This window comes from Heterodontus francisci, chromosome 8 (assembly GCF_036365525.1).
Source record: "Heterodontus francisci isolate sHetFra1 chromosome 8, sHetFra1.hap1, whole genome shotgun sequence".
Lineage (NCBI taxonomy): Eukaryota > Metazoa > Chordata > Chondrichthyes > Heterodontiformes > Heterodontidae > Heterodontus > Heterodontus francisci.
Genome location: NC_090378.1, coordinates 114,164,023 through 114,187,749, shown reverse-complemented (window position 1 = coordinate 114,187,749; position 23,727 = coordinate 114,164,023). Strand labels below are relative to the sequence as shown.

General features: G+C 45.9%; 1 protein-coding gene across 4 annotated transcripts in view; it reads right to left on the bottom strand.

Annotated features, from left to right (window-relative positions):
* The window catches only part of cep350 (centrosomal protein 350), a 223,134-nt gene that overhangs the window by 107,128 nt on the left and 92,279 nt on the right, over positions 1-23,727 (bottom strand). For all 4 annotated transcript variants that reach the window (XM_068037945.1, XM_068037948.1, XM_068037946.1 and 1 more), the window contains exons 11-13: positions 21,334-21,455; positions 11,719-12,773; positions 10,892-11,042 (exon numbers count right to left, since the gene is read on the bottom strand). In XM_068037945.1, coding sequence (XP_067894046.1) covers positions 10,892-11,042; positions 11,719-12,773; positions 21,334-21,455 — 1,328 coding nt within the window. The remainder of the gene's footprint in view (positions 1-10,891; positions 11,043-11,718; positions 12,774-21,333; positions 21,456-23,727) is intronic.

Below are 23,727 nucleotides of genomic sequence, written 5' to 3'. Positions count from 1 at the left end.
TCTTGCATTGAAATAAATGCACTTCAGACCACCAGTCCCGCTGTGCTCCGCAACATCTCCCTGCCTGCTCTTCCTCTTATTCTTACCTTTTCTTTGTTAAACTCAAGAAAACCTGTCCGATTGGTTCTTTTTATGATCATGGCATGTAAACAAACGCTCACTGAATTGGTAAGCATATCCACTTCAAAAAGAAATAAACCTGTTGTGGTCAAACAAGGAGAAAGAAAAGAAGGGAGCCCTTCGACCCCTCCTCACCTGATGACAACAAAAATTTGGGGGCTCGTCCAGGATCAAACCCAAAGACAAAAGAGACATTGGAAGCGGAAAACCAAAGTGATCCCTAGCAGCAATTGTTTTTAAACTTCAATAAAGGGTTCCTTGTGGATTTCAGTGCTAGAGTACTAAAATGTCCACATTCAAGGCCAGTACCTTCCTAGAACAGAGTGAAGTAACTTGGGACAGTTTAAGGCTCTATCCGTTGAACAGTTAAGGAGTATATCAAGGCATTTAGGGATAAATATCCGTCTTAAAGCTCAGAAACCCGAAATCCTAAAACTTGCGGCCAACCATTTTGAAATAGAAACTGAAGAACCGGGGACAGGCAAAGAATCTGAAACAATCAGAAAAGCATCAGCCAAGGTACAGCTGGAACAGTGGAGACAAGAACTAGAATTCAAAGAAAAAGGGAGAGACAGGAATGGAAGGAGGAAAGAGAGAGAGAGAATTCCAGGAAAGAGAGAAAGAGCTTTCCAGAAGGAGAAGCAGGAAAATGTTAACGGCAGCTCGACCAGAATAGGGGAAGACCCAGTGTATCCAGAGAAGGCACGGCTAGTGAGGGGACTACCCCTAGTTCAGGATGAGTGCTAAGTTCTTAAAGTTCTCCCAATTGATATCAAAATTCAATGACAGGGATGTGGAAGCATTCGTCATCGCATTTAAAAAGCTTGCAAAACAGTTGAAGTGGCCAGCGGAGGGCTGGAGGCTGCTACTGCAAAGAAAATTAACAGGAAAAGCCCATTAAGTTTATTCCCTGTTGTCCGATGAGAGTTCACCAAACTATGAGATGACCAAAAATGTTCCTGAGCACATATGAGCTGGTACCACAGGCATACCAACAAAAATTCCAAACTGTCCGAAAACTTACATTGAGTTTGAAAGGGTTAAGCAACTCGCTTTCGACCAGTGGATATGATACCACCTATGAAAACCTCAGAGAGGTGATTCTCCTCGAGAAGTTGAAAAACTCACTTCCCTTTTCCATTAAAGCCCACGTGGAGGAACGAAAGGTTCAAAGGACCAGGCAGGAAGCCTGGCTGATGGGGGGGGGGCTTGTGCTTATTATTGTCCACAAGCCCTTGCCCCAAGGGAAACCATTCCCTAGTCACCTCCAATATCCTGAAAAGCGTAAAAGGTGGGAGGGTGATAGAAGGATGAAGAACCATGGGCAGGAAGGGAAAGTTGAAAAGACAGGGGGCCCTCCTCAGGCCAAAAAGGAAGGTGCTGAGAACAGGAGTGATGCCCAAAAGCCTGTATGTTTCCACTGCAACAAGGCAGGTCACCTTCAAGCTGACTGCTGAACGTTACAGGGAAAACCTATAGGATTAGTCAGGGTACCCCAGTTCAGTACAGGAAAAGGGGCCCTGATGGAATGCACGGCAGACCAGGCCGTGGCTCTAACTGCCGCAGTAAGTCACAGTAAACGGACTGCTGTAAGTGTGGGAGAACTAAGAATCCCCAAAAGCTACCAGGAGTTTGTCTCTACAGGAAAAGTGATCCCATACCCCTCGAGTGAGGCAGGTAGGCCCATAGTCATACTTAGGGATACAGAGGCCAGCCAATCCCTTCTGCTAGGAAAAGGCTTGCCCTTGTCCCCCAGAGAGTGCATTGAATGCCAAAGTATTAGTGAACAGTATCGGGGGAAGGTATATGCCCATACCTTTATATTGGGTGCACCTGGAGGCTTTATTTCTGGACCGGTAACCATGGGGATTGTCCCTAGTTTACCTGTGGATGGGGTCGACCTGCTCCTTGGTAATGACCTGATGTGGGCGAAGGTGGTAGCTTCCCCAGTTATCCTAGACAGACTGAAAGAGGTCAGGGAGACAGAGCAGTTACAGAATTTGGCATTTTCCCTGACTGGGTGGTGACCCGGTCTATGGCCAAACAAGCTCAGTCAGAGGAGGCTAAACTGGCACTGCAGACGGATGACCCTGCTGTCTGGTTATCTGAAACCTTCGGGGATTTAGAGGAACCAAAGGAAGTGTTCAGCAGATCTTGCTTGGTCAAGGCTCAGCAAGCCGACACAGGTTAAAAAAAGTTAGCACATACTCCCCAAACTGAAGCTAAAGCAGAGGGTTCCAGAACGCTACTATTTAAAGAATGAGGTGCTGATGAAGAAACTGAGACCTCCTCACAGACCTGCAGACGAAGGGTGTTCCACCAGGTAGTGGTGCCAAGGTACCATGCGGAAATACTGTGAACAGCCCACAAAATTCCAATGGCTGGACATGTCAGTATCTGAAAAACCCAAGCCCGCATACGACAGCATTTTGACTTGCCCCAACTCCACAAGGATGTGGTGGAGATCTGCAAAACTTGCCACATGTGCCAGGTTGTGGGAAAGCCCCAAACTACAATAAAACCTGCACCCCTAATTCCCATTCTGGCTTTTGGGGAACCCTTCAGCAGAGTGTTGGTTGATTGTGAAGGGTCCCTACCGAAAACAAAAGGGGGCTACCAGCATCTTTTCACCGTTATGGACGTGGCTACCCAATTTCCAGAGGTCATCCCCATAAGACCTATCTCTGCCAAGGTAGTGGTGGAGGGGCTAACCCAATTCTTCACCCAATATGGGCTGCCTGTCGAGATCCAGTTGGATCAGGGCACGAATTTTATGTCCAGCATTTTTCAAAAGGTCATGAGTAATCTGGACTTGACACAGCTAAAGTTCTCAGCCTACCACCAACAGTCACAAGAGACTTTGGAACACTACCACCAGACCCTAAAGACAATGATCAGGGCATACTGCGATAAGTGCCCCTATGACTAGAACAAATGGCAGGGATTTCTTCTGTTTGCTACCAGGGACACACCTAATGAGTCCACCAGCTTAAGTCACTTTAAATTGGTTTATGGACATGAGGTGATGGGTCCTCTAAAACTAATCAAGGAGAGGTTTTTAGGATACAGGGACAAACCTTCCATGTTAGACTACATCTCCATGTCTGTGAGCGGTTCACGAGAGCCTGTGCGGTGGCTCAGGAACACCTAAAAACCTCCCAAACAACTATGAAAAGGCAGGCAGATAAACATGCCAAGGGCAGAACCTTTCAGCCCGGAGACCATATGTTAGTGCTGCTACTAATACAGGGTGAACCACTGAAAGCCCGGTTCAGTGGCCCGTACAGAGTAGTAAAGAGGATTAGTGAGGTGAATGATTTAATTGGCACTCCAGACTGTAGAAAAAAGCAAAGGCTGTGCCACATCAATATGTTAAAGCAGTGTCACAGCCATTCAGGGGACAAACAAGCACAGGTCTGTCAGGCAGTCAGGAAAGAGGAGGTGAAAGGGACAGTGAGGACGAGGTAAAGGGAGGCCTGGAGGATTCCCAAATCGAACCGCATACCTAACACCGAAATGTTAGGGAAATTAGACACCGTACTATCCTATTTAAATTCAGAACAGAGAGGAGACCTAACAAGGCTGCTCACAGCGTTTAAAGAGATCTGCAGGGACAAACCAGGGTGCGCAACCCTAGCTCTACATGATGTGGATGTAGGAGACCCCTCCGCTAAAGCAAAATCCCTATCGCCTAGGTCTCAGGAAACTGACCCAGGTTTGGGAGGAAATTCAGAACATGCTGAAGAACAAGCTGATTGAGCCCAGTCAGAGCAGCTGGAGTTCCCCAGTTGTGCTCATGCCCAAACCTGATGGCTCAACAAGGCTCTGCATTGATTACAGGAAGGTTAATACAGTGACCAGAGCTGATTCCTACCCAATTCCCCGCCTGGAAGGCTGTATTGAGAGTAGGAGACACCACCTACGTAACCAAAATAGACTTGTCAAAAGGATACTGGCAGGTTCCATCCTAGCTAAAGAGATTTCAGCTTTTGTCATCCCAGACAGCTTATTCCAGTGCCAGATGATGCCCTTTGGATTAAGAAATGTCCCAGCCACCTTTCACTATTTAAAAAGGGAGGTAGAGAGAAAGTAGGGAATTTTACACCAGTCAGCCTGACGCTGGTAGTGGGGAAAATTCTAGTGTCCATTATCAAATATTTTATAGCAGAGCACTTAGAGAACAGTGGCAGAATCAGGCAGAGTTAACATGGATTTAAAAAAGGGAAATCATGCTTGACAAATCTACTAGAATTCTTCGAGGATGTAACTAATAGAGTTGATGAGGGGGAGCCAGTGGATGTGGTTTATTTGGAATTTCAGAAGGCTTTCGACAAAAGTCCCACATAAGAGACTAGCATGTAAAATTAAAGCGCATGGGACTAGGGGTAGTGTATTGCCATGGATAGAAAATTGGTTGGCAGAAAGGAAACAAAGAGTAGGGATAAATGGGTCTTTTTCCGAATGGCAGGCAGTGACTACTGGGGTACTGCAGGCATCGGTGCTAGGACCCCAGCTATTCGCAATATATATTAGTGATTTAGAAGAGGGAACTATATGCAATATCTCAAATTTGCAGATGACACAAAACTGGGGTGGGCGGGTGAGTCGTGAGGAGGATGTAGAGAGGCTTCAGGGTGATTTGGACAAGTTGAGTGAGTGGGCAAATGCATGGCAATGCAGTATAATGTGGATAAATGTGAGGTTATCCACTTTGGTAGCAAAAACAGGAAGGCAGATTATCTGAATGGCTATAAACAGAGAGGGGAATATGCATCGAGACCAAGGTGGTCTCGTACACCAGTCGCTGAAGGTAAGCATGTAGGTGCAACAGGCGGTAAAAAAGGCAAATGGTATGTTGGCCTTCATAGAGAGAGGATTCGAGTATAGGAGCAGGGATGTCTTGCTGCAATTAAACAGGGCCTTGGTGAGGCTACACCTGGAACATTGCGTGCAGTTTTGGTCTCCTTATCTGAGGAAGGATGTTCTTGCTATAGAGGGAGTGCAGCAAAGGTTTACCAGACTGATTCCTGGGATGGCGGGACTGATGTATGAGGAGAGATTGAGTCGGTTAGGATTATGTTCGCTGGAGTTGAGATGAGTGAGGGGGATCTCATAGAAACCTATAAAATTCTAACATGACTTAACAGGGTAGTTGCAGGAAGGATGTTCCCGATGGTGGGGGAGTCCAGAACCAGGGGTCATAGTCTAAGGATACGGGGTAAACCTTTCAGGACTGAGATGAGGAGAAATTTCTTGACCCAGAGAGTGGTGAGCCTGTGGAATTCACTACCACAGAAAGCAGCTGAGGCCAAAACATTGTATGTTTTCAAGAAGGAGTTAGATATAGCTCTTGGATCTAAAGGGATCAAAGAGCAGCGGGCGAAAGCGGGAACAGGTTACTGAGTTGGATGATCAGCCATGATCATAATGAATGGTGGAGCAGGCTCTAAGGGCCGAATGGCCTACTCCAGCTCCTATTTTCTATGTTTCTATGTTTCAAAGGCTGATGCACCACTTAGTGGCTGGCCTACCCAACTGTGTAGTGTTCCTGGATGATCTGTTAGTATACAGAGATAACGGGGGGACCACCTAGACCAGTTAGCAGCCCTCTTCCGAAAATTACAGTCACCTGACGTAGTGGTAAATCTTGCAAAGAACGAGTTTGGTTCAGCTCAGATAACCTACCTAGACCATGTTGTGGGTCAAGGGCAGGTGCTGCCCAGAGCAGTGAAGGTTCAGGCATTGATGGATTTTCCCATCCCCACAACCAAATGGGAAATCATGCGATTTTTGGGGATGTGTGGATTTTACTGCAAGTTTGCGCTAAACCTCAGCACTACAGCCAACCCACTGATAGACTTGTTACAAAAGAGAGCAAAGGTAGTGTGGTCAGGGAGGTGCCAAACAGCTTTCGAGAGACTGAAAGCCATCTTAACCAGTGCTGGCAGCTCCAAACTTTAACAAACCATTTAAAGTGGCAGTTGATACTAGTGACCAGGGGTAGGTGTTGTCCTGCTCCAAGACGATGAGCCAGACATTGAGAGACCAGCTGGGTATTTCTCCAAAAAAATCAAACAGACATGAAAAGAAATACTCTAGATACTCTACTGTAGAGAAGGAAACTCTGGGATGGTCACCGATTCTCAAGCACTTTAAAGTTTTTGTCCAAAATGGATATAGAGAGAGCGTAGCTTATACTGACCACAAAATTTGGCAGATGGAGTTTAACGTGGATAAGTGTGAGGTTATAAGAACATAAGTACTAGGAGCAGGCATAGGCAATTCAGCCCCTCGAACCTACTCCGCCATTCAATATGATCATGGCTGATCTCATCTCGGCCTCAACTCCACTTTCCTGCCCGTTCTCCATAACCCTTCAACCCATTACTAATTAAAAATCTGTCGATCTCCTGAAATTTACTCAATGTCCCGACATCCACCACACTCTGGAGTAGTGAATTCCACAGACTCACGACGTTTTGAGATGAGTAATTTCTCCTCATCTTTGTTTTAAATCTGCTACCCCTTATCCTAAAACTATGAACTATCATGCTAGATTGCCCCACAAGAGGAAACATCCTCTCTACGTCTACTTTGTCAATCCCCTTAATCATCTTATATACCTCAATTAGATCTCCTCTCATTCTTCTAAACTCCAGAGAGTAAAGGCCTAAACTGCTCAATCTCTCTTCATAAGACAAACCTCTCATCTCTGGAATCAATCTAGTGAACCTCCTCTGAACTGCCTCCAATGCAACTACATCCCTCCTCAAGTAAGGGGATCAAAACTGTACGCAATACTCCAGGTGCGGTCTCACTAATGCCTTGTACAATTGCAGCAACACTTCCTTACTTTTAGACTTTATTCCTTTAGCAATAAATGCCAAAATTCCATTTGCCTTCCTTATTACCTGCTGCACCTGTATACTAGTTTTCTGCGATTCATGCACGAGGACACCCAGATCCCTCAGCACCAAAGCACGCTGAAGTTTCTCTCCATTTAGAAAACAATTTGCCTTTCTATTCTTTCGACCAAAATGGATAACTTCAGAGGTGGTTCACTAGATGGATTCCAGAGATAAGGGGTTTGTCTTATGAAGAGAGCAGTTTAGGCCTTTACGCTCTAGAGTTTAGAAGAATGAGAGGAAATCTAATTGAGGTATAGAAGATGATTAAGGGGATTGACAAAGTAGACGTAGAGAGGATGTTTCCTCTGGTGGGGCAATCTAGAATGAGAGGTCATAGTTTTAGGATAAGGGTAGCAGATTTAAAACTGTGATGAGGAGAAATTACTTCTCTCAAAACGTCGTGAGTCTGTGGAATTCACTACCCCAGAGTGCGGTGGAAGCTGGGACATTGAGTAAATTTCAGGAGATCGACAGATTTTTAATTAGTAATGGATTGAAGGGTTATGGAGAATGGGCAGGAAAGTGGAGGTGAGGCCAAGATGAGATCAGCCATGATCCTATTGAATGGCAGAGCAGGCTCAAGGGTCTGAATTGCCTACGCCTGCTCCTAGTTCTTATGTTCTTATAACCTCACACTTATCCACGTTAAACTCCATCTGCCAAATTTTGGCCCATTCACCTATTCTATCCATATCCATTTGTAAATTTCTTATGTCTTTATTGCAAGTTACTATCCCCCCTATTATAGTGTCATCTGCAAATCTGGCTATAGTACCTTCTATCCCTGCATCCAAGTCATTAATATAGATTGTAAATAGTTGGGGCCCAAGGTCTGAACCCTGTGGCACCCCACTAGTTACGTCTTGCCAACCAGCAAAAGATCCATTTATCCCGAATCTCTGTTTTCTGTTAGCCAATCCTTTATCCAAGCTAATAAAGGGTGGCACAGTGGTTAGCACTGCAGCCTCACAGCTCCAGCGACCCGGGTTCGATTCTGGGTACTGCCTGTGCGGAGTTTGCAAGTTCTCCCTGTGACCGCGTGGGTTTCCGCCGGGTGCTCCGGTTTCCTCCCACAGCCAGGTTGATAGGTAAATTGGCCATTGTAAATTGCCCCTAGTGTAGGTAGATGGTAGGAGAACGGTGGGGATGTAGTAGGGAATATGGGATTAATGTAGGATTAGTATAAATGGGTGGTTGTTGGTCAGCACAGACTCGGTAGGCCGAAGGGCCTGTTTCAGTGCTGTATCTCCAAATAAAAAAAAATTGCCCCAACCCCATGTGATCTTACCTTGTGTAAAAACGTTTTGTGCAGCACCTTATCAAATACCTTCTGGAAGTCCAGACATACTACATCTACAGGCTCACCATTATCTACTTTGCTTGTTACATCTTCGAAGAACTCTAGCAAATTAGTCAAACACGATTTACCCTTCATAAAACCATGCTGACTCTGATGGATTGCGTTTTGACTTTCTAAATGTCCTGTTATTACTTCGTTAATAACAGATTCTAACAATTTCCCCACGACAGATGTTAAACTAACAGGTCTATAGTTTCCTACTTTCTGCCTCTCTCCCTTTTTGAATAAGGGCATTATATTAGCTTTTTCCCAATCCTCTGGAACCTTGCCCGCATCCAAGGAATTTTGGAATATTATAACCAATGGATCCACTATCTCCGTTGCCACTTCCTTGAAGACCCTAGGATGTAGGCCATCAGGCTCTGGGGACCTGTCTGCCTTCAATCCCAATAGTTTGCTCAGTACTTTTTCCCTAGTGATGCTGATAGCTCATGCTTTATCCAGAGTCCAACTCAGCACAGAATCATCCCAGGTGAACATTAAACCACAGCATAGCTATGGCAGTGTGATATTGATAAGTGAGTATTTGAGGATGAATTTTTTTTTAAATTTAGTTTAGAGAGATACAGCACTGAAACAGGCCCTTCGGCCCACCGAGTCTGTGCCGACCATCAACCACCCATTTATACTAATCCTACACTAATCCCATATTCCTATCACATCCCCACCTGTCCCTATATATTTCCCTACCACCTACCTATACTAGGGGCAATTTATAATGGCCAATTAACCTATCAACCTGCAAGTCTTTGGCATGTGGGAGGAAACCGGAGCACCCGGAGGAAACCCATGCAGACACAGGGAGAACTTGCAAACTCCGCACAGGCAGTACCCAGAATTGAACCCGGGTCCCTGGAGCTGTGAGGCTGCGGTGCTAACCACTGCGCCACCCTTATAATCTTATAATGAAATGCTCCTATCATCGCACTTCATTTCACATGATGTGGGGGTGTCACAAAAACATGCAAGGTCCAATGATGATTTTTTTAAACCACCGCCTGGAAACCTGAATATTAAACTGGTAGAGATGAAGCACTCAAACCTTGCAAGCTTCGAACTCTGCCTGCTGACCGTGACCACCGAGGCATATCTCCTGCTGTAGACTGTAATGCTGTGGTTTAATTGATACGTGTTTGATTGAGTTAGGCTGTTTACCGATCGATGCTCACTGTACATAATTACTTAAGCCTGTGGGTGGTGGTAATGGGTAGATGGAGGTTTCTGGAAAGACGAGACAGAGGCTCCCTTGAAGGAGATCAGCTGCACTGTTGCCTCCTGGAGAACCACTGAATAAGCATACTCAAACGGGAAATCTCAGGACCACCAAAGGAAAGCTGTGCGACCACCGTATTCAGCCTTTAGCCAGCTGAGTCATTAACCTCCACAGACTGAATACCCCTTTTATTCTTGTCGACTCTAATTCGACCAAACTATCCTTCCCCACTCTGTAAACTATTTGTGTGCGTGTGCGTGTGTGCGTGTGCGTGTGCGTGTGCGTGTGCGTGTGTGAGTGAGTGAGAGAGAGACAGAGTGAGAGTGAGAGTGAGAGAGAGAAAGTTGAAGCGTATTTTATTATTTTACTTAGGTCGGTTTAAGCACAATAAAGCTAGCCTCTTTCTCTGTTAAACGGAAGAAAACCTGCCCGATTGGTTCTTTTTATGATCACGGCACGTAAACAGTTAAACACTCACTGAATTGGCAAGCATATCCACGTCAAAAATAAATAAACCTATTGTGGTCAGACAGGAAGAGGGAAAAGAGGGAAGCCTTTCGACCCCTCCTCACCTGATCGCAACACAGGGAATGAACAGAGAGACAGGTACAGGTTGCTTCATGCTCACATTCAACCAGTCTTCATGAGTAAAGAATGTGACCTGTTTATACATAGTCAGCTTTTTACAATGGTTTTTAAGTATACAATAATTCCCACTGGAAATCAGAAACCTCCCTTGTCTTTTTTTTTGTTTTAAATAGATCTGGGAAGATGGTGGCACAGTGGTAATGTCATTGGACTAGTAATCCAAATGACTAGTAATGCCCTGGCAACACAGGTTCAAATCCCACCATAGCAGCTGGTGGAATTTAAATTCAATTTTTTGTTTTTTAAATCTGGAATTGAAAGCTATTCTCAGTAATGGTGCCACAAAACCATCCGTCGTTTGTCGTAAAAACCCATCTGGTTCACTAATGTCCTTTAGGGAAGGAAATCTGCCATCCTTACCTGGTCTGGCCTACATGTGACTCCAGACCCACAGCAATGTGGCTGACACTTAACTGCCCTCTGAAATGGCCTAGCGAGCCACTCCGTTATCAAGGGCAATTAGGGATGGGTAACAAATGCTGGCCTTGCCAGCGACGCCCACATCCTATGAAAGAATATAAAAAATTTCATGGTTTGTTGCAAGGCCGTGAAATTTACAATTTAAATATGTGAAATCCCCGATTCTTAAAATGCTATGACTATAAAATTTGACCATGAATTTGGCAGGGCCCTACTCATTACCTTTGGTACGATGGGATTTTCCTGCTCAAGCTTGTGCTGCTCTGGGAGGAGAGGAAGTCATCCTCATACGTAGCCACTTCTTCAGGGGTTGCTGCAGACACCATGGGCTGCAGTGTTGGCGAGCCTCCGTCAGACTCATCCTCCAAACCTCCTGTCAGCAGAAAGCACAGTGTCACAAGGGTCACATGCAGTGATTTCCATCAGGCCTTTTGAAGAAACACTCTAAACACAGGCCCTTCCCACACCATCCACTTTTCATCACTGCTAGGAGATAGTAGCACCTAAGCCAATAACAGATTGGTCAGAGACTAAACTCTGTTCTAAACCTTCCCTCACCCACCACCTCCACGTTAGCCCTTTCCCTCATGACACCTGCCCCCCACCACAGCACCCACTTCATGTCAGACACCATGCATCACCACCCCAACCCCTCTTGTCTCAGGCCCCAGGAACCCACTTACCCCACCACCACATCCCCCCCTCACCCCACTCACTTCAGACCGCCCCATTGCTCCCCCTACATTTCAGACACCAGTATCTCAGCGTCAGACCCCAAGGTTCACACACCCAATAGCTATCCAGTTACTTCTGCTGGAATTTGTCTATGCAGACAGCAGTTGAGACAGGATACCTGGCCGAGATAGACCCCGCAGTCAAAAAGCTGCTAACATTCTCTACCTAGATGTACAGAAGAACAATGAATATCTGGATGAAACAGCAGAGGGCGCTCATCCCACACCCCAGCGTGTCAGAGAAGAAAAATGAATTGGCGGGGAGTGCATAATGCACCAAATAACATGAAAAGTCACAGACATGTAGCTCCTTACCTTTTCCATAGAACTGGCAACTCTTTGTAAAGATGTTAATCACACTGTGAGGACTTCCCTTGGCTAGCTCTTCCCAAAGTGCTCTGCTCTTGCATCCCTCTGACTGCAGTTGCAGGGGCTGGTACTTCTCTGCTTCTTTCTTGAATTCTGCACCCGGCCTGGAGGGGCTCGATTCTCCTGCACAGAACTCCTTGTCCCTTAACCTTTCCGTTAATTTGATCGGGTCTCTGCAATTGGGTAGACCATCCTCCTCAGAGAGGCTTCCTTCACTCAACAGCGGCCCTTCGCTGATTGAGCCCCCACTAGAATGGGGGGAATCAAACTGATTCCTCTCCCTGCTGAGCTTTTGTAGGTCTTGCTCCAGGGCCTCAAGTGATCTCTTGTACGTGTTTTCCCAGCTCACTTCATGGTACCTGTCGGTCCCTGAAGTCCTGGCCTCTGTACCCGCTGCTAAGGAGGTTTGGCACTGAGGCGAATCGCCAAACTTTTTATACTCGTATAGATTGCCAACCCCCGGCAGCCGATCCTCGTAGGTTGTATGGCCCACATTAGCTCCTAGAATTCGACGAATTCTGGGAGGCATGTCATCCTCACCACTGTCACGGACAGGTGGACTGTCAGTCTTTACCCAGCGTCCATCATCCCATGCAGTCTGGATCACATCGTGTGCTGAACTCTGTGCAACTCCATAGTTGATGCCAACGCCCGCAAGCTTTTTGGTTCCACTCTCAATCCGGTTGGAGAGGGAGGCCGCCATCGCCTTCAGTGCCTCAATGCGGTCCAGCATGCTTTTATGCGGGACTGTAGACTTCTGTGCCACTGTTGTGTAGTCATATGGCGAGGAGTCAGAGGATGGGTATTGCAGAGAAGGCATCTGTGCTTTCAACGGAGCATCCTTCCTATTTGCAACTTTTTCGAAATCTTTGGGCAGCAAACCTTGAGGTTCCACATTTGGCAGGTGTGAGAAGAGGTTTCCCCCAGAGTGAGGGTGGGCTGGCTGTGCTGCAAGGTTGAGCCGATGAGCCGGCATCCAGGAGGACTCCAAACGGTCACGTCTGAAAAAGAAACACACCATTTCAGAAGCAAAAATTACACAGGCTTTAATTTCTAGAAGCTAGTCGTGACAGCTGTGGGTCAATGGCAGCACTGGGTAGGCGGTGGCGTAGTGGTATTATCACTGGACTAGTAACCCAGAAACCCAGAGTATTGCTCCGGGGACCTGGGTTCGAATCCCACCACAGCAGAAGGTGGAATTTAAATTTAATAAATCTGGAATTAAAAGCTAGTCTAATGATGGCCATGAAACCATTGTTAATTGTTGTAAAAACCCATCTGGTTCACTAATGTCCTTTAGGGAAGGAAATTTGCTGTCCTTACCTGGTCTGGCCTACATGTGACTCCAGACACACAGCAATGTGGTTAACTCTTACATGCCCTCTGAAATGGCCGAGCAAGACACTCAGTTGTACCTAACCGCTACGAAGTCAATAAAAAGGAATGAAACCAGACGGCCCACCTGGCATCAACCTAGGCACCGGAAACGACAACGGCAAACCCAGCCCCGTCGACACTGCAAAGTCCTCCTTACTAACATCTGGGGGCTTGTGCCACAGTTGGGAGAGCTGTCCCGCAGACTAGTCAAGCAACAGCCTGACATAGTCATACTCACGGAATCATACCTTACAGACAATGTCCCAGACACTGCCATCACCATCCCTGGGTATGTCCTGTTCCACCGGCAGGACAGACCCACCAGAGGTGGTGGCACAGTGGTATACAGTAGGGAGGGAGTTGCCCTGGGAGTCCTCAACATCGACTCCGGACACCATGAAGTCTCATGGCATCAGGTCAAACATGGTCAAGGTAACCTCCTACTGAGTACCACCTACTGCCCTCCCTCAGCTGATGACTCAGTACCCCTACACGTTGAACACCACTTGGAGGAAGCACTGAGGGTGGCAAGGGCACAAAATGTACTCTGGGTGGGGGACTTCAATGTCCATCACCAAGAGTGGCTTGGTAGCACCACTACTGACCGAGCTGGCCGAGACCTAAAGGACATAGCTGCTAGACTGGGTCTGTGGCAGGTGGTGGGGGAACCAACACGAGGGAAAAACATACTTGACCTCGTCCTCACCAATCTGCCTGCCGCAGATGCTTCTGTCCATGACTGTATTGGTAGGAGTGACCACCGCACAGTCCTTGTGGAGACGAAGTCCCACCTTCACATTGAGGATACTGTCCATCGTGTTGTGTGGCACTACCACCGTGCTAACTGGGATAGATTTCGAACAGATCTAGCAATGCAAAACTGAGCATCCATGAGGTGCTGTGGGCCATCAGCAGCAGCAGAATTGTACTCAACCACAATCTGAAACCTCATGGCCTGGCATATCCCCCACTCTACCATTATCAAGCCAGGAGACCAACCCTGGTTCAATGGAGAGTGCAGGAGGGCATGCCAGGAGCAGCACTAGGCATACCTCAAAATGAGGCGTCACCCTGGTGAAGCTACAACCCAGGATTACTTGCATGCCAAACTGCGTAAGCAGCATGCGATAGACAGAGCTAAGCGATCCCATAACCAACGGATCAGATCTAAGCTCTGCAGTCCTGCCACATCCAGTCGTGAACGGTGGTGGACAATTAAACAACTAACTGAAGGATGTGGCTCCACAAATATCCCCATCCTCAATGATGGGGGGGCCCAGCACATCAGTGCGAAAGATAAGGCTGAAGCATTTGCAACAATCTTCAGCCAGAAGTGCCAAGTTGATGATCTATCGCGGCCTCCTCCTGAAGTCCCCAACATCACAGATGCCAGTCTTCAGCCAATTCGATTCACTCCGCGTGAGATCAAGAAAGGACTGAAGGCTCTGGATACTGCAAAAGCTAGGGGTCCTGACAATATTCCGGCAATAGTACTCAAGACCTGTGCTCCAGAACTTGCCGCACCCCTAGCCAAGCTGTTCCAGTACAGCTACCCGGCAATGTGGAAAATTGCCCAGGTATGTTCTGTACACAAAAAGCAGGACAAGTCCAACCCGGTCAATTACCACCCTATCAGCTTACTATCAATCATCAGTAAAGTGATGGAAGGTGTCATCAACAGTGCCATCAAGGGGCACTTGCTTAGCAATAACCTGCTCAGTGACGCTCAGTTTGGGTTCCGCCAGGGCCACTCAGCTCCTGACCTCATTACAGCCTTGGTTCAAACATGGACAAAAGAGCTGAACTCGAGGTGAGGTGAGAGTGACTGCCCTTAACATCAAGGCAGCATTTGACCGAGTGTGGCATCAAGGAGCCCTAGCAAAACTGAGGTCAATGGGAATCAGGGGGAAACCCTCCGCTGGCTGCAGTCATACCTAGCGCAAAGGAAGATGGTTGTGGTTGTTGGAGGTCAATCATCTGAGCTCCAGGACATCACTGCAGGAGTTCCTCAGGGTTCTGTCCTAGGCCCAACCATCTTCAGATGCTTCATCAATGACCTTCCTTCAATCATAAGGTCAGATGTGGGGATGTTCGCTGATGATTGCACAATGTTCAGCACCATTCGTGACTCCTCAGATACTGAAGCAGTCTGTGTGGAAATGCAACAAGACCTGGACAATATCCAGGCTTGGGCTGATAAGTGGCCAGTAACATTCTCGCCACATAAGTGCCAGGCAATGACCATCTCCAACAAGAGAGAATCTAACCATCTCCCCTTGACATTCAACAGCATTACCATCGCTGAATCCCCCACTATCAACATCCTAGGGGCTACCATTGACCAGAAACTGAACTGGAGTAACCACATAAATACCGTGGCTACAAGAGCAGGTCAGAGGCTAGGAATCCTGTGGCGAGTAACTGACCTCCTGACTCCCCAAAGCCTGTCCACCATCTACAAGGCACAAGTCAGGAGTGTGATGGAATACTCTCCACTTGCCTGGATGGGTGCAGCTCCAACAACACTCAAGAAGCTCGACACCATCCAGGACATAGCAGCCCACTTGATTGGCACACCATCCACAAACATTCACTCCCTCCAGCACCGACACACAGTGGCAGCTGTGTGTACCATCTACAAGATGCACTGCAGCAAGGCTCCTTAGACAGCACCTTCCAAACCCGTGACCTCTACCAACTAGAAGGACAAGGCCAGCAAATGCATGGGAACACCACCACTTGCAAGTTCCCCTCCAAGTCACACACCATCCTGACTTGGAACTATATCGCCGTTCCTTCACTGTCGCTGGGTCAAAATCCTGGAACTCCCTTCCTAACAGCACTGTGGGTATACCTACCCCAAATGGACTGCAGCGGTTCAAGAAGGCAGCTCACCACCACCTTCTCAAGGGCAATTAGGGATGGGGCAATAAATGCTGGCCTGGCCAGTGACGCCTACATCCCAAGAATGAATTTTTTAAAAACTCTCACCCGAGTCAGAAGGTCGTGGGCTCCAGTCCCACTCCAAAAACTTGAGCACATAATCTATGTTGACACACCAGTGCAGTACTGAGGGAGCGCTGCACTTTCTGAGGTGCTGCCCTTCGGATGCCCTCTGAGATGAACATAAAAGATCCTACAACACTATTCCCAAGAAGGGCAGGGGATTTCACCTTGCTGTCAGGGTCAATATTCATCCCTCAATCAACAGAACTCCATGGTTCTATGACTAAAAAGATTATCTGATCATTACTACAATGCTGTTTGAGGGACTTTGCTGTGCACAAATTGGATGCCGCATTTTCTACATTACAGCAGTGACTATACTTGAAAAGTGCTTCATTAGTTGTGAAGTGCTTTGGGATGTGCTAAGGTCATGAAATGTGCTGTCGAAATACAAATCTTTATTTGTAGAACTGCATTCCCAAAGCTGGCCGAAAGTGAACCATGCTCCCACAAACACTTCTTCAGCATGTTAAGTGGTTTTTGGAAAGCCTGATTAAGGAGAGGAAGTGGGGAGGGGGAGTGGGTGGTGGTGGTGGTGTGAGAGTGAGTAAATATACGAATAAAAGGGGCTTTTAGAAAGCAACAGTTGCGGTTTCACACTCTATTGCAAAGAAACTTGGAGACTACTGAGTAAAGCATAATCAGATCTAGCTCTTCTGGTGGTAGCTCAGTTTTGGACTCTGCATCTTATCGGCCCCACTTTAAAACCAGCGGCAACCCATTCATTTCAAAGAGGTAACTGTGGGTGTGAAACCAACAGTGATCGGAAAACCTAGGCCCGTGATCCAGCACACCCATCTATAACTGGAGCCTAACAGAAATTTATTTAAGACGACTCTTGGGGCAAAGGTTAGAGGGAGTAAGTGTCAATGGATGCTAATAACTTTCCCAAAGCCTCCTGAGCAAACTTCCATATTCGAAAAGAATGCAAGTCTCCAGTCGCAAGAGCCAAGTGGGTCAATGCCACAAGGTCACTTCACAGCTGTGCAGAAAATTACCTAAAAATTCTAAGACAGCCAACCCTCTGCAAATAAACCTTGACCTTTCAAAACAAGGGTGACTCATTCAGGTTTTGCTTACCTTTCTGTGTGAGGAAAATAAAAAGCAAACAAAGATGAGGGATTTTCCTCTCAATTCTATCCTAACGTTTTACAAGGTGCGGCTTTAAAGCCAGCACAGGACATCCAGGAAGTACTTTGACTTATTCTTCACCTAGCAACCTATTGTTGTGACTGTAGTCCTTATGGGATCTGAAGTGTGACACTTTCCCTCATTTCTGCTTTCAAAGATTAACTAATGCGCAGGGCACAACAAAAGTGGCATTTAACAACAGAACCACTTGTGAACTGGAGATACAAACTGAAACAAGTCTGATTGCATTTAGCAAGAACAGCCATTCATTCATCACATTTCAAGGTTGGTGCAGTGATTGTGAGCTGAGTTGTACGGGTGTTTTTACAGCCTGCGTTGGCCACACGCTGCACAATATATAATACAAGTTAACACTGAAAGGGAGTAACTCACAGGAACACGCAGTAACACTTCCTAGGAACACACTAAAGGAATGGTATATGCAGTTTGAAGGAAAACACAAAGATACCCTTTGTGACAATATTTTAAAATATACAGATTTTGAGAAGAGTTAGCATAACATTCCCCAACTCTGTTCCAGGGTCAGGTACAGTGACCAAATCACCACTCCCCACACCAGCTGCTGCCTAATAAACCAAGTTAAAACGTAGGTGGGCAAGAACAATATAAACTTGCATCTTTGTAATGCTTTTAATGTAGTAAAGCATCCCACGCATTCCATAGGAAGATTCTCAAATAAAAATCCGATACGGAGCTTCACGAGGAAATATTAGGTCAAATCGCCAAAAACTCGGTCAAAGAAGAAGGTTATAAGCAGCATCTTAAAGGAGAAAAGAAGTAGAGAGGCAGAGGGGTTTAAAGAGGGAACTGCAGAGCTCAGGGCCTTACCAGCTGAAGACACAATCACAAATAATGGAGCAATTAAAACCAGTGATGTGCGATTGGTCAGAATAGGAGGAGCGTTGATAAGTCGAAGCAACATAGGGCTGAAAGAGATTACAAAGACAGAATGGGGCCAGGCCATGGAAGGATTTGAAAACGAGGATGAAAATTTTAAAATGCTGGATCAGAAGCTGAAGTTAGTTAACATGCACAGGGGTGATGGGCGAATGGGATTTGGCATGAGTTACAATATGGACAGCAGAATTTTGGATTACCTCAAGTTTATGGAGGGCACAAGGTGGCAGGCCAGCCAGAGGACCATTGCAATAGTCAAGTCTAGAGGTGGCAAAGGCACAGATGAGAATTTCAACAGCAAAAGGGGTGGGAGGAGGATGGCTGATGTCACTGAGGTTACGAAGAACATGCAGCCACAGGTCCCTCAGCGCAAGCATGAAGATGACAGCGACGACAGGGTAACAGGAGCAGAGGTAGAGTACTTGGATGGGTGTTCTCCTCCACACTGTCAGGCGGCATCCTGCATTGAGGTCTCCTTGCTTAAAGGGTTCAATTCTGGGTACTGCCGATGCGGAGTTTGCAAGGCCTCCCTGTGACCGCGTGGGTTTTCACCGGGTGCTCCGGTTTCCTCCCACTGCCAAAGGGTTGCAGGTGATAGCTAAATTGGCCATTGTAAATTGCCCCTAGTGTAGGTAGGTAGTAGGGAATATGGGATTACTGTAGGTTTAGTATAAATGGGTGGTTCTTGGTCGGCACAGACTCGGTGGGCCGAAGGGCCTGTTTCAGTGCTGTATCTCTAAATAAATAAATAAAAGGAAGTCAGCATGCTGATTCATATCGGCAAACTGGTAACATGACTAAACAAAAATCCACGCTGTCACATTGAAGGACTTCTATTTTGGGTATTTATTTATACTCTCGGTATAATTATAGTGTATGTACTTCTGATAGTGGTGTCTGAACACAGTGACTGCACTTAGCTCAGATTTTAGTTTTCACTCCACAGTCCGAACTTTCTACAGCAAGCAGCCAGACAATTGGATACCAAAATATCTGAAGCTTTTTTTTTTAAAAAGCAACTATTTCAAATTGTCCTTTCTCCTAAATCACTATTATATACAATAAACTGAAAACTGTAGTAACCATGTTGGAGAAGTTACATAATGGTGTGACTAATATACAAAGCCTGGCGATCAGACATGTCCCCCAGCAGCTTCGTGAGTGAATCCATGAGTTTGCTAATTTCAGGCAAGACAGTAGTTGGCCTCAGCACCCCTAGTTATTGAGAGAAAAGAGAACTAGTCAGGATTCCTGCCTCTGATCCTTAACTAGTGACCCTGCTGCAAAGTGGAAATAAATGGGGTGGGGGCAGGGTAAGATTCAGCTGTGATGCTCCACAGATTTGAACAGCCTACCAACATCTTCAGGAAAAATCTGGGATAAGTACAGCAACCAGAAATCCTACAAATATAAACACAGGACATTCCCTTCGTTGAAAACCCTCACGTGGGGAGTTTATTCTCTCACCTTCCTCCAGCATTTCAAACTTCCTTCTTCCACTTTTCCCTGTCCCCGCACACACTTGACTCACACCACACATTACAATAGGCATTTGGAACTCTTGCTGTTAAGAAGTGACTTTGCCACATAGACTTGAATAAGCATAAGTTAAATGCCTGCAATGTCACCTCCACAGATGATGATATATTCAATACCTTCTGCATTCTCAGTTTGCAGACTCAGACATGCCGAGTCATCTCTGTCTGCAATAATTGTATTCACTTAAACTCTCTCTAGATCACATATTTCTTCAAACATGCAGCTGAATTATAGAGTCACCAATTGTCTGGAATGCCTTCCCTAAACCCCTCTGCCTCTCGACATCTCACACTTTTAAGATCCTCCTTAAAACCTGCCTGTTCAAAGCTTATGATCACCTGTCCTAATATCTCATGAGGTTCGATATTAAATTGTGCCCAATAGTGTTCCCCTGAAGCACCTTGGGATGTTTTACTACGTTAAAGGCATAATATAAATGCAAGTTGTTGCTCTTTGATAAATAATGCTTGCACATTGCTTTGCTGTAAAACCGTCATTACAAAAGGTATAAAATAAACTTTTCCAACATTCACAAATGTAGGGAAATGCACAGCAGCAGAAAGAATGAGGAACTGGGCTATATAATAAATGGAACGGAATTAACACAAGACGACTTCAAGAGAAACAGGTAATTTTCAAAGTTGAGACAATTTGCAGAAGCAATTACAAAAGCAGAGAAAGCTTTAGAGGGGTTCTGTTGAGGCTTTATAATGTACCACTCAAACTAGTACAATGTTGGTCAGCAGACTTCAAGTGGGTGTAGAGAAAAGCAAGTTGAATTATCTCAAGTAAAATGGAGATGACCTATGAGTAAAAAAGAACAAGGCAAGAGATATGTGAAGCAGAGAGGGCCATTTTGAGGGAACTCTGGAAATAAATACCAAGGCATACCTAAAAGAGAGTTTTGATCACCACTGACCAAAGGAGTACTGAAAAGTCTAATGACAGAATAAAAGTTACCAGGGATGACTTAAGCTAGGGCTCTTTAGCCTCAAAGACAGGCCTCTCAGAAGGGGCCTCACAATTAAGTAAGCCTAAAATACTTTGATGCCCCAGGGCAGCAGGACAGAGGGAACAAAATCAGGGAAAATTCAAGACAGTCCTTATTAACATACAGGCTGATCAAAGGCTAGAGCAGACTGCTGGGAAAGGTGGTTGAGGCCAAGCTGCTGGGCTCACTCAATAAACAGGGAACTACTGCAGCAGGAAGTATGGTACTGAGACCAAACGGCATTAATCTGTAAACTCAAGACATTAGGCCAGTAGGACAAGAGAACTGAACTTAAATTAGCTACAAATAAAGTTAAGTAGGTATGGGATTTGTTTTATAAATATTTGGAATAATGCAGGGTTGTGGAATTAAAGACATTGGGCATCCTCAGAAAGCAAGTAGATTTTTCTCACCTTGATTTTTTTTTTTTGCAATGTATGTCTGGATTGTACATATCTTTGACTTGACACACAAACTTTAGTTTTGATTGGATTTATAGATTATATCCATTTGAAAGCAGGCTGCGTGGAGTTCAGCTCTGGGGCAGTTTTTGATGGAATAGTTGAAATACACTCAGATAGTTAAATGTGTCATCTTACCTGCCTGGAGGCTGCAGAGGCTCAGAGAGAGACATGTCGCTGCTCGACGAGGCACTAAGGGGCCGCTCCTGACCTTTGTTCTCTTTGTCAGATTCCCCTGAAGGCTGATAGACTGTCCTTGGCTAGACAAAGTCAACAGAAAATATTTCTTTATTATAGAGACCTATACAGTATGTAAACCACTGTCAAAGGCTACTGCTTAACATTTGACTCAGCATGTGACAAAGACTTGAACGTAAACTTGCACACAACCAGTTTAGCCATTCATTGCCAGATCTGGCTGGACCACATTAAGCACCATCAGGCCCTGCTCCCATCTAACAAAACTGCTCACTACTCCAGGGTCATCCTAGAATGCAAAGATATTCCTGGCTTCTTTGCTCCACTATCAACTGTCGTCTTAATCTCCTCTCATCCCTCATCTCCAAGAGCAAATGGCAGGAGCTCACAGACTTCTTTGTCACTGAGATTGAGATCACCCTTTCAATTGTGTGGTACGACCACATGGTGCCCCTCCTCCCCAGAACTTGGCCATCAAGCCACGCGTTCCTAAGGCTCCCCCTGCCTTGATCTCTCGTCTTTGTCTTGTTTCTCTCGTATATCCCCTCAAACCCTCTCCAAACTCATTTTTGAAACCCACATTCTGCTCCGTCAACCAAAACCCAATTAAAAGGCTGATTACTTGATTTCCATTCCTCAGACCCATGCTAGCTGACATTCTGAATTTCTTTCTCTGCCCCACTTCCAACCTCCCCCTTTCTTTACAAAGTTCTTGAACATGTCGCGTCCTAAATCCGTGCCCATTCTTCTTGCAACTCCATGTCTGAACCTCTCCAATCAGGTTTCTGTCCCTGCCACAGCACAAACTGCCCTGATCAAAGTGACAAATGGCATTCTCTGTGACTGTGACAGTCTCCTTGACTTATCTGCAGATAAGCTCTGGAATTCCTTCCACCGCTCTCTGCTCCTTAAGGACGGGACAGTGGCGCAGTGGTTAGCACAGCAGCCTCACAGTTCCAGCGACCCAGGTTCGGTTCTGGGTACTGCCTGTGTGGAGTTTGCAAGTTCTCCCTGTGACTGTGTGGGCTTCTGCCAGGTGCTCCGGTTTCCTCCCACAGCCAAATACTTACAGGTTGATAGGTAAATTGGCTAGTGTAAATTGCCCCTGGTGTAGGTAGGTGGTAGGAGAATGGTGGGGATGTGGTAGGGAATATGGGATTAATGTAGGATTAGTATAAATGGGTGGTTGTTGGTCGGCACAGACTCAGTGGGCTGAAGGGCCTTTTTCAGTGCTGTATCTCTGTATGACTCTATGACGCTTCTTAATATCAGTGCAGGGGTGAAGTAAAAAAGGAAATTAGGAAAGTAAAGAGAGGACATGAAAAATTATTGGCAGGTAAAATCAATGAAAACCCAAAAATGTTTTATCAATACACTACGAGCAAGAGGATAACTAAGGAAAGGGTAGGGCCTATCAGAGATGCACAGGGAACTTGTGCGTAGATGCAGAAGTGGGAGGGTTCATAATGAGTTTTTTGTCTCTGTCTTCATAAAGGAGAGGGATGATGTAGACACTGTAGTAAAAGAGGAAGAGTGTGAAATATTATTTACACTAAGCATAACCTGAAGGGTCTGACATCCTTCAAAGTGGATAAATCACCAGGGCCAGAAGGATTGTATCCAGGCTGTTAAAGGAAGCCAGGGAGGAAATAGCGGATACTCTGAGGACCATCTTCAAATCCTCACTAGATACAGGAGAGGTACCAGAGGACTGGAGGTCTGTGAACGTTGTACCATTGTTTAAAAAGGATGCGAGGGATAGGCCAAATAATTATCAGCAGTCAGTCTGGCCTTGGTGGTGGATAAATTATTAGAATCAATTCTGAGAGACAGGATAAACTGTCACTTAGAAAGGCACGGATTAATCAGGGATAGTCAGCGTGGATTTGTTAAGGGAAGGTCATGTCTTACTAACTTGATTGAGTTTTTTGAGGAAGTAACAAGGAGGATTGATGAGGGTAGTGCAGTGGATGTTGTCTACATTGATTTTAGTAAGGCATTTGACAAGGTCCCGCATGGTAGACAGGTCAGAAAAATGAAAGCTCATGGGATACAGGAGAATGCGGCACGTTGGATCCAGAATTGGCTCAGTGACAGGAAACAAAGGGTAGTGGTTGACAGATGTTTTTTGCGAATGGAAAGCTGCTTCCAGTGGCATTCCACAGGGATCAGTGTTGGGTCCCTTGCTGTTTGGGGTACATATTAATGATTTGGACTTAAATGTGGGAGGAGTGATTGGGAAATTTGCTGATGACACAAAAATTGGTCGTGTAGCCGATAGTGAAGAGGACAGCTGGAGACTCCAGAATGATATCAATGGTTTGGTTGAGTGGG